The sequence below is a fragment of the Sinocyclocheilus rhinocerous genome, unplaced genomic scaffold (assembly GCF_001515625.1).
Source record: "Sinocyclocheilus rhinocerous isolate Xijiao unplaced genomic scaffold, SAMN03320098_v1.1 scaffold461, whole genome shotgun sequence".
Taxonomy (NCBI): Eukaryota; Metazoa; Chordata; class Actinopteri; order Cypriniformes; family Cyprinidae; genus Sinocyclocheilus; species Sinocyclocheilus rhinocerous.
Genome location: NW_015624123.1, coordinates 538,194 through 549,875, shown reverse-complemented (window position 1 = coordinate 549,875; position 11,682 = coordinate 538,194). Strand labels below are relative to the sequence as shown.

The window sequence follows — 11,682 nt, the reverse complement described above, 5'->3', positions numbered from 1 at the left end:
CCTCCATAAAATGTGCTGCACACATCTGAATATTTGGGTTAAACTGTTCTGGAACAGTGTTGTAAATACAACTTAACCACTGATTTGTAGTCACGTCCTCTTTTGGAAGACCAAACAAAGTAGTTTCGCTTTCACAACGAAATTGAAATTGAATTTTTATTGAAGTGTTTTTCACACTAAGAAAAAAATGGTTCTTTTAAGGTTAAGATGTTATTGTTAGTTCATTAATCCACACATATAAAGGATTCTTCAGACATAAACGGGGATGGGGTTGCAGTAATAGATCCATCATGATTCATAACACGGCCGATTTGAATGAATTGAATCACTCTGTCTCTCCTCCTCCACTTTGCTGTCCTCTCTTCGTACACCATCTCTCTTTCTTCAATTCCTTCTGTACTTCATCTTCTTTCTCTTTGTCATTGTTTCTTTGCATCGGATTTTCACAGATGATCTCTTTCGTTCTTTCTTTGCGTGAACATTTGGGCGGCGTTATGCAAAGCTTCCCACATAGTGACGTAGGTATGTGGGGGCGTGTTAGAATGAGCCGTTTTAGGTAGGCGTGGTTGACTCTTAACTTTTATAAAGAATATCTCTTTGGATTTGAGACTTTAGTCTTTGCAACTTTACAGATCTTCTTTATGCACCAAGAGCTTGTAACACTTCAAAGAGAAAGGATAAATTGAAATCGCATCATATGACCCCTTTAAAAGAATATAGTATGGCTTTTATTTTGAAGTTTTTGTGTGTCTTGTTCTTGTCATGTCTCTTTTCACTAATCCTGCCCTGATTTGCAGGTGTTTTGTTTTGCCAGTAAGTGCATATAGCCCTCATGTTTGTATATGTTGAAACTGATTATTTTGTCTTGGACAGTGGTTCGTTTCATGTTATGTTTTTAGGTCATATAATGTCTATTTTAGTTTCTTCTTAGTATCTGTTTAATTTATTAATTTTCAAATAAACTGCAATTTGCCTCAGTACTGCATCATGCCTAATTGTGTTTGACACCACAATGTCCATAGCTAGCAGTTCAAAACGTTTTTATGAACATTTTATGAAAATGTGAACATTTGTGTGGTTTGAGTGACTACTACAATCTTTTTTCAGAAATTGCTAGTAGATTTCACAAATAATTACAAGGAAATGGCAAGTAACAGATTTAATTAAATGTGACATTTTTAAGAAAAAAAACATTAGTTTTTTCTTGTAAACTTTCACTATAAGGTCATCATAATGAGTGCAGCGAGATATCACTTATTTGATGATTATTTGCAAAAGCAATAAAAAAAATTTTTTTTAATTCCACATTAAAAATTGCGATAGACACAAAAGGACAAACTCTCTAAACTGGATTACACTGGACTGTACACTGAAGGAGGTTTCTAAAACTATATTTAATCACTAAAGCTTCCTGGTTTAGGAGATGATACAGATGAGAGCAGTGCTCTTATAGTATGGTTTAAATTGACTTGTGGGCAAACACATTGGATGACCTGAGTTTGAGTCCTGGCTTGAGGTTCTTTCCTAACCTTGGTCTTAAAGCTGATTTTTTTGTAAGTCAGTTACATAAAAAGGTAGATTGGTCTAATTTCGGTCCAAAAAGACATCTTGGCTAACTGCTAGCTGGTTAGACTAGTTCTTAAGATGTACTGTAGTAGCTGTGTTTGTTCAACTGGTTCAAAAAGAGAGAGAATTATACTGTACTGTACAAAAATTGTTATTTGGTTTTTGTGTAGGAAAGAACACAAACCTGTTATCTGTTGTTTTTTTATTTCATGACTGGAATTAATAAAGCTACACTTATGTTTCTCAATTCTCCAACAAACATTTTGACTGTCTAACACCCTTTCTTTAGTCAATCATTCAATGTGGTGACACTGTAAAAGGCTCAAGAGCAGGTCTGAAAAACACTACATTCCATAATTGCATTGCAAACAAACAATTCAAATGAAAAACAAACATACATCATGTAATTTGAGATCAGAAAAATCCAGTTTGACTTGATACTCAGAAACATTTGTTTGATGTGGGTTCACATGATACAGTAAATCTGAGTAATTTATGCATCCTTCTTGCGTTAATTCATTGGCTAATTAAGTATTACATAAGCAAAGTATTGTAATTTAAAAACATCTCACAATGGGTTTACACCTTTAGCTGGGTTTTTATTTACATCTGGAATAATACTGCCAATGAGCATTATATCGTTGTAATGTTGCACTTGATCATTATTCAGCATGTAACTTGTGCTCTCGCAGTAATCTAAGCTCTACTTAAGCAACAGTGTAGTGAGCATTAATCATTTGAACTAAATGACTCTTAATCATGACTGACCATTGAAAATATGCTAATTAGTAAAGACGAGAAAATACATTTTTAGATTTAGGTGGGAATGCTGAAGCTACTGTCACCCCATTCGTTTCTGGAATCATTAGGCAAACTGCCCTTAACTGTGTTTTTAGTTATGTTTGTAATAAAAATATTAAACAAATAATGCCAAATGAAATAAAAATGTAGCCTAAAATATATTAGTAAATGGTTACTTTATTACAGGAAAATTAGCTTGTGGCTATTTATGGTTTTCGCTCGGTTTACCAGAAGCATGCAACTTGTTTCCTCCGGCTATGAGCCAGGTGACGTCCGCTGTAGGCTACGTGACTCACGCTTTTGTTGGAAAAAATACTATTGTAATTAGATCATGCAGTCAAAAGAATTTTCCTTTGCTGAAGAATGCCAAATGAAATAAAAATGTAGCCTAAAATATATTAGTAAATGGTTACTTTATTACAGGAAAATTAGCTTGTGGCTATTTATGGTTTTCGCTCGGTTTACCAGAAGCATGCAACTTGTTTCCTCCGGCTATGAGCCAGGTGATGTCCGCTGTAGGCTACGTGACTCACGCTTTTGTTGGAAAAAATACTATTGTAATTAGATCATGCAGACAAAAGAATTTTCCTTTGCTGAAGAATGAGGAACGACTTATTTTTCCTGTAACAGTTCAATGATCTTTTATGGTTGACATATAGGTCACTGAAATTTTACTTTAAGCTAATTCATCTCTGCAGTTTCACTGAAAGTATAGGTTATAATATAAAAAGAACACAATTACAGGTTTTCAGGCAATTGCAACACATTCTCCTAACTTTTTTTACATTTTGACGATTTGGCGATTATTTGGTGTTGTTAGATTTAGGGCTAGGGATGAACCTTCATGCTTTTTCGTCCTAAAAATGTTTGTTTCCATATGAACCAAATTCAACCAAAAATTCCACCTGACAGTTACGTTTTATCTTGAGATCAGGTTAGGAATTCAAGGAATATCATGCAACACAGTTTTACCAACGAATAGAGCTGCTGATGCTGCATGTTTTAAAATCTGACAGAAACACTAAAAGCACCTCGAGCATCCTTAGTCAATCTACACTAAAGGTTAAAAAATTATAAACAAACACCTTATTTTAACACATTTTTAACAAATTTCAGAGTTTGCACAGGTGAGAATTATGCATGATTTAGAGTCACCAGCCTGTCACTTATCTCACTAAGACATGCAGGTTGCTCAATAAGTAAGACGAATGAACACTGAAAGAGCTTACAGACTGAGAGAGACGGAGGCGTGCTTTGTTTAAAATGTGTTGAGAGAGTGTGTGGGTGTGTAGGAAACGGGTTAACCGGGATATTTAAGAGCAGGTGCAGGTATCTGAGCTGTGCTGTCTGAGATGATGATGAGGAAGATGATCCATATACTCAGTGTAGCATTTTCCGTTGCTCTTCTAATGAGAGGTAAGCTCTTTTATTGGATAATTAATACTTAAGTTTATAAAATCATTTTTATAAACTATAATACTACATACTGTACCAGTCAAAAGTTTGGAGTCATTGAAATAACAGTAAAAACAGCAATATTTTGCGAAATATTACTACAATTTAAAAGAACTGTTTTGAATTTCTATGTATTTTAAAATGTAATATATTTTAAACTGAAATTTCAGCATCATTACTCCAGTCTTCAGTGTCACATGGTCCTTCAGAAATCATTCTAATATGCTGATTTGAGTCTCAGTTATTATTGATAGTCAATTATTAATAATGGCTCTTATTATTATCATTGATGAAAACAGTTTTTGAGGGAAACGTGATACAGGGATTTCAGGATTCGTCAGTGTATAGAAAGTATAAAGGAACAGCATTTTTGTTTTGGAATGGCACAATTGTTCTGAACATTAATAATAATAAAAAGAAATGTTCATTGAGCAGTAAATCAGCATATTAGAATGATTTCTGAAGGATCATGTGACACTGAAGACTGGAGGAATGATGCTGAAAATTCAGATTCACATCACAGGAATAAATACATTTTTAAATCATATTAAAATAGAAAACTATTCTTTTAAATTGTAATAATATTTCACAATAATACTGTGTTTTAATCAAATAAATGTAGCCTTGCTGAGCCCGAGTATGTGAAATGTAGCCTTAAAAAATCATAATTGTTTCAAACTTTAGCCTGTATTGTATAGCTAATTTCATTTTTACTAACATAACTATTGCATTCTTTTATGGAAAAAACATTTTATATTGCATACACGGTTTTTTGTTTGTTTCCCCCCTGAAGTTTTAGTTAACTGAACTTGTTTCTTGTTTTGTAGGATGTGACGCACAACTGGATGGTATAGCTTTTCACCACATATTTTAAATAGCCAAATCCTATTAAAAAATGTTGCTATGAGCAGTGGTTTGTCTAAACATGTTTGCTTTGCTATTGTCATTGTCAGTGTGTGGCAGACCACCTCTCAACACAAGGATAGTTGGAGGACAGGATGCACTGGCTGGTGCTTGGCCATGGCAGGCCAGCCTTCACACGAGCAGTGGCCATTTCTGTGGTGGATCACTCATCAGCAATGAATGGGTTCTGACTGCAGCTCACTGCTTTGCCAAGTAACTATCACAGACCAGCCCTTGCAATTATTTGAAAAAAACAAAACCTTGTCATTCAATATATGTGGCGAATTCTTAACACTTGTTCTCCTACTAGAATTACTTCATCCGCTGCCCTAACTGTGTACCTGGGCCGACGGACACAGGAAGGAGTAAATACAAACGAACAGTCCAGGAGTGTCTCTGAAATAATAACGCATCCAGGCTACATTAGCAGTACTAATGACAATGACGTTGCTCTTCTGCATCTGTCTTCACCGGTGACATTTACTGACTATATCAGACCAGTCTGTCTGGCTTCATCAAACAGTACATTCTTCAGCCGCACTGTGAGCTGGGTCACCGGATGGGGAAACATTAGGACAGGCGGTAAGTTTTTTAGTTTTACTAACCTTGATCATACACAACATACTGTATTATTGCAGTGTGATCCATATTTGATCATTTAATGTCTTTCGCAGTTCCCCTGCCCTCACCGCAAACTCTACAGGAAGTGCAAGTGCCTGTTGTTGGAAACAGGCAGTGCAAGTGTCTTAATAAAAACTTTGCATCAATCACAGACAACATGATATGTGCCGGACTACTAGAAGGATTGAAAGACTCCTGTCAGGTAACAACTCCTGTACATCCATTTTGGTTATTTCATACTTTTAATGGGTTGAAATTTTTCTTCAGTGTGAAATAGTAAATCATATAAAATGGGTGTCTGTAAATAATGTAAAAAAAAAACTTAAAAATTAAATGAAAGTTAAACTTAGAATTCAACCTAGTGAGTAATTTTCAAAACACTATCTGGTTCCTTGCAAAACTCAAGTATTTGAGATCTTGCCTGCACAGTCAATAACTCAGTATATTATATAGTATACATTAGTGCAAAATATTTTTAAGGGTCTGTTTTATGTATTATTTGTCCTAGTTTGTAACATTTTCCTGAAATTTGTTCTGTAGTGAAGGAAAAGTGAGACCAAGGGTTTTATAACCTTTTAAAGAGAAGGTAAACTTTTAAACTTTTTAGACAAAAATTTTTGTTATAACTTTTTAAAGACAAGAGGATCCTTGCATTCAATTGCAATTAAATAATTGGTGAAATTAACTCATAACTGAAAAATGACCTTATCACCATTCTGGCATCTGAACAATAAAGAAGGTTACAGATGGACAGGTTATGACGATTCCTCATTCCTAAAATATAAATACAACCATATATTTTCATAAAATACCCATTTATATGTGTAAAAAAAAAAAAAAAGTGTGATTTTTGTTGTTGGCAAAATAATGGGCTTTTATATTTCCAGTTTACTAAAGCCAAAGGAAAATAATAAAAATACTATCTGGAAAATGTATTAATTTATTTTTACATACATTTTTTACTTTACGGTTATTCACTGTAAATTAAACGGTATTTTTCACTTCCAAAAACGGTATACTACCGTAAAATTAATGTCCAGTACATGTAATGTCATATACAGTTTTTCACCGTATATAGTAGGGGAATTTACCGTTAACCATTTAACAGGTTTTTACTGTAGCATTTTTACAGTCTTTTACCGTCAAATTCACGGTCATTTTTTACAGTGCTAGTTTCCACAAGAGCACTAAAAAAAGACTATTCCTAACAGGAATGTTGATGCTTTAAACAAACAATTACAAGAATGTAATATTCCCATTAATCCTTCATATTATATATTAACGTGGCATGTCACTAACCCGTTCTTCATCCTACAGGGTGACTCTGGTGGTCCTATGGTCAGCAAGCAGGGCTCGCTCTGGGTCCAGTCTGGAGTTGTGAGCTTCGGCAAAGATTGTGCTTTACCTGACTTTCCTGGTGTGTATGCCCGAGTGTCTAAGTACCAGAGCTGGATCAATGAGAAGATCACCTCCAACCAACCAGGCTTTGTTGCATTCACCTCCAATGGCACTGACGGTGACCTGGCAATTAACTGTGATATTGTGCCTGCCATTACCACAACCACTGTCGCCACTACAACAACTACAACCGTCGCACGTAAGATTCCACCAAGTCAAATAAGATTGCCAATAAACCATGCATACACATCATTGTCCATTTAGCTACATGTCCTAGGACTTAAATGTGTACTTGATTTAAAAAGTACTGTAAATGGCGCTTTTACTTTGGTAAACACATATTTATAAATTCGTGTAATTTTCAATCAAGGTGAAAGAAGCGAAGCACTCCAGACAAAATGCGACCAAGAATTGGCAACAGTTAGAGCCTGCCACAACACAACAATGGACACAAATGAATGAATCTTATGATCTGTTTCTTTTTACAGAGTCAGACAAAGTAATTCATGAAAAAAACCATCAGACATGTGACTTGAATCAGACTCACTCAATCACTCAGTAAATCTTTAAAAGCCCTTAATCGACTTCCTCTCTGAATCATGAGGCATTTTACTTGAGCTATTCATTTATCAACTAAAAAAGTAATTTGGCTTCTAAACGTTTTATTTTAGGGCCGTGTCAAGTCTGACGTCACACATCACTGTTTCCGGGTCCAAACACACTATCAGTTCCCTTAAGCTAACAACAAGCAGTGCTAATATACACTCACTGTGTGCTGTAGTACTACTGAATGTAGTAGAAACCATTTTCACTCCGAAATTGCTAGTAAATTTTGCAATTAATCACAAATAAACAGAAAAGTAACACTGAAAATGTGAAAAGACTGTAGCATACACCATGAGTTTTTAAAAGCGTATCTTTAAGCTGATGAATAGTGCTCATAAACAGCTGTATAAATTGTATTCTCACTTCAGTTGGAGTGGAGGCTTGGACCTGAAAAGAGTATTCAATAGCCCTAGTCATTTTCGTAATCTGAAGCCCTATTTGTTCTCAAGCTCATTATCTGTCAACTAATCAATAATGAGTTTCAGTAAAAGCAGAAACAGAACTTGAAAGTCCTGCCTATTCGAACAATGGCCAGAAAGCCTGTTCTGTGATATGCCTCCCAATGCATTACGCTGCTTTCTGTGCTAATGGACTAACTGTGTAGCCTAAGCATAACAAATGCACTCATTTTTATTTATTCATTCATTTATTTATTGTTGCTTTTTAAGACTAAGTTGCTCTTTAAGCTGCAAGCTGTATTTAGCTATCAACTGTAACGGAGAAAAAAAAAACTGTAAAAATGAAATTGTACACAAGACAGATTATTGAAGTACATTTTACAAGAAAATACTGTTTCAGTCTTTGTACTTTAAAATTTGACATTTAATTCAGTGCTATTTGCTGCTAATTACAATCATTTGTTTCAATGTATGAAAGAAAACGAAATATTTCACTTAATACATTTTTAAATATTTCACTTATAAAATTCACCCTTTCTCTTTGTTACTGTAGCTGTAGTGTGTGGAAGCGCCAGACTGAACACCCGCGTTGGAGGAAACAGCTCCCTCGCCTCTTCCGGTGTTTGGCCATGGATGGCCAGCCTGCAGTTTAACGGCAGTCACGTTTGTGGAGGAGCGCTGATTGCTGAACGCTTTGTCATGAGCTCTGCCAGCTGCTTTACCAGGTAATGCCACTAAAACACCATAAACAAAAACATGTGATGAGAAATCCAAATGATTTGATTCACCAGAGTTCTTTTTTGTTCAGATCCAGCAATGCCTCTGACTGGACCGTGATCCTGGGCCGTCTGAATCAGAACGGCTCCAACCCTAATGAGGTCTCTATAAAAGTGGCCAATCTCACAATCAGCAACGGTACAGGTGACAACGTTGCAGTCTTGCAGCTGGCCGTCGCACCAAACCTCACAAATTTCATTCAGCCTATATGTGTGGACATGGGAGACAATACCTTCAGCGCTAACACTCAGTGCTGGGCGGCAGGATGGGGCTCGGGAGCAGGAGGAGGTGTGAACGCTTTAAGACACTATGCTAAATAAGTCTGTTGGAATTGTCATCATTTTTTTCACATTTCCACTTAATTTGAATTTGTTTCCTTCCTTTTATAGTGATTCAAACTCTTCAGGAGTTCCAGACCGCTGTTGTGAGTTGTGGGAACTCATCCTCAAACAACAGTATTTGTACGAGTTCCTTGAACTTACAGGAGGCAAGTTCATTCTGTTTAAAAACAAACCAACATTTTGCATTATTTTTGTAAAAAAAAAAAAAAAGTACTTACAGATAATAAAAGGAATGGTTGAATACCAGTAAACTGAGGCTTCTGGGAAGGAATTGTATTTACAGTTTACAATAAGGTTTAATTCATTATTATTAGTAAATGCATTAGGTAACACGAACTAAAATGAACAATACTTTTACAGCATTTATCAAGCTAGGTTAATGTTCATTTCTATATATACCACTAGTACATTTCAGGTTGTATAAATGAACATTATGTAGTTGATACATTATGAACAACTATGAATTAACAATGATAATGAGTTTATTTATTGATAACATTAATAAACGCTAAAATTGTTCATGATACCTACTCAATTAACAAATTTCAATGAATGGAAGCTTATTGTGAAGTGTTTTCAAATAATGTATACAACCATTTAAACTTTTGGAGATTTTTATGAATTTTTTCCCCTGTTTTTTTATCAAAATACAGCAAAACAGTCAAATTGGGGAATATTTTCAACATTTAACAGTAACACTTTACTTAAAGCCTTTATATATAATGCATTATAAAAGTACATTAATTATGCCTTGTAATGCACATTACAATGCATTGTACAATCTCATGAATAATTGTAGCCACAGTTAATAGATTATAACACTTATCAATTCAGTGTTACACTATGCATTTTAATTTTGGTTGTAGTTATTTACAACAAGATATAATGTACAACGTACATTATGAATAAGTATAATGCATTACACCCTTTAATAACCCTTTATAATGCATTATACATAAAGGCTTTAAGTAAACCTTTAAACAGCAGTGTACGTTCTTGTCAAATTATAAGAACACTGATATTTTCCATATACCAAAAACTCTTTTCATTAAAATGATGTTTATCTGGTATGGTGTGGAAGATATAACGTATTACAACGCACATTATGAATAATTATAATGCATTACACCCTTTAATAACCCTTTATAATGCATTATACATAAAGGCTTTAAGTAAACCTTTAAACAGCAGTGTACGTTCTTGTCCAATTATAAGAACACTGATATTTTCCATATACCAAAAACTCTTTTCATTAAAATGATGTTTATCTGGTATGGTGTGATATTTGTCTGCAAAGACTTAAAGTGGCAAATATCACGATTTTGTACCATTCAGTAAAGACTTCTCTCTTTCTCTCTCAGGGTGATCAGGGTGGTCCGCTGATGTGTAAGCTGGGTCAGTCGTGGATCCATGCTGCTGTTTTGACCATACAGAATAGCAGCATACAGACTAGCATTTCAAACACAAGCTCCAGCAACAGCACCGCATCCCGCTCTGCTCACGCTCAAGATGTCCAGGTCTTCACTAAAACCTCCAGCTTTGCCTCATTCCTGACATCTGTTGTGGGTTCCTTCCCTGCAAAAGCCACAAACTCCACAAGTTCAACTACAAGCGCAGCAAACAACTCAACCCTGGGTGCCCCTAGTGGGTCACAAACATCTTCTTCCATCTGTTTGATCGTTTCAGTCCTCTTGCCTGCACTTACGGCTCTTAAAATCTTTCATCAAGGCTGAGTTTTTGAGTAGGTTTATTAATTATGAATGTGTATGTAAGTATTCAGACACATAATAGATGTCTTCAATGTGCTTCCTATGACCGATTACATAATCATACAACATAAAAAGCTTTTGTGGGGCACATACTTCATTTTTACTACACAAATGTGAACATTATATCTCTATTGTTATCTCAGACCATGAAGCTGCTGCCTGTTGTTCTTACACTGTACAATTACACTGTATGACTTTACAGTGGTAGTAACAAGTGCATAGCTAATGTTTGTAACCAGGTGGTTTACGTATATTTACACTGTAGCAGATGCAGCATGTAGTTGTTATTCAGCTTGGCACTTTATGGAAATGTCCCATTTGAGTGGTTCAGTTCTAATACTTACTGTACCGTAGCTTAACTAACAAGTACCTCAAGCTGTACCACATTTAGGACATTACTGTAAGTTAGATATATTAAAGAATAGAATATATCCATTTTATTATTATTTAGAAAATGATTTTTGCCACAATGTTTGGAAGAGTGTTTCATAATGTGAAACTATTTTCAGATTTTTTTTTTTACATGTCTGTTTATCTTTTATCTCTTTTCTGTTTTTAATGAGAAGTTGATATCATATGATTTCTTATGAATGAAGTAACTCTTTTCAACACTGTTTTTACACTGTGAAAAGTAAGTGTATATTTTGTTGTAAAAAATGATGATTAAAAGTACAAATTGAGTTGAAATAAAAACCAATTTGGTGTTTTTTTTTCTCAATTGGTTTGAGCAAGACCCCAAGAAGGCATGTGGTAAGAATGTGGCTTGGATTCTGCATAATCACTGCTGTAAACACCAGCATGTGCTGTCCACCAGATTATATCTCCTCATGAGATGAAAAAAAAAAGTTTCTTGAAACATCTCACGAAACAACCTTCCTTGAAGATCCCAAATGTCACTTTATTTCTTTAACTGTTTTTAAACGTTATACTTTCAGACTATTTCATTATAATAGTTTTCACATACTCATTAAAAATAATAACAAATGGCTGAATAAAATATTATTTCTCATTTTATATTATAAATAATCATAATGGGTAATGGCTATG

At 34.8% G+C, this 11,682-nt stretch overlaps 1 protein-coding gene across 1 annotated transcript; it reads left to right on the top strand.

The window, feature by feature from the left end:
• The first annotated feature begins 3,735 nt into the window (after positions 1 to 3,735).
• On the top strand, positions 3,736 to 11,147 carry LOC107738142 (transmembrane protease serine 9-like). The gene is made up of 10 exons (XM_016549848.1): positions 3,736 to 3,783; positions 4,650 to 4,670; positions 4,776 to 4,938; positions 5,036 to 5,307; positions 5,400 to 5,548; positions 6,664 to 6,943; positions 8,302 to 8,473; positions 8,557 to 8,813; positions 8,915 to 9,012; positions 10,228 to 11,147. The coding sequence occupies exons 1-10, from the start codon at positions 3,777 to 3,779 to the stop codon at positions 10,597 to 10,599; spliced, it is 1,791 nt and encodes a 596-aa protein (XP_016405334.1). The 5' UTR covers positions 3,736 to 3,776; the 3' UTR covers positions 10,600 to 11,147.
• Positions 11,148 to 11,682: the final 535 nt, after the last annotated feature.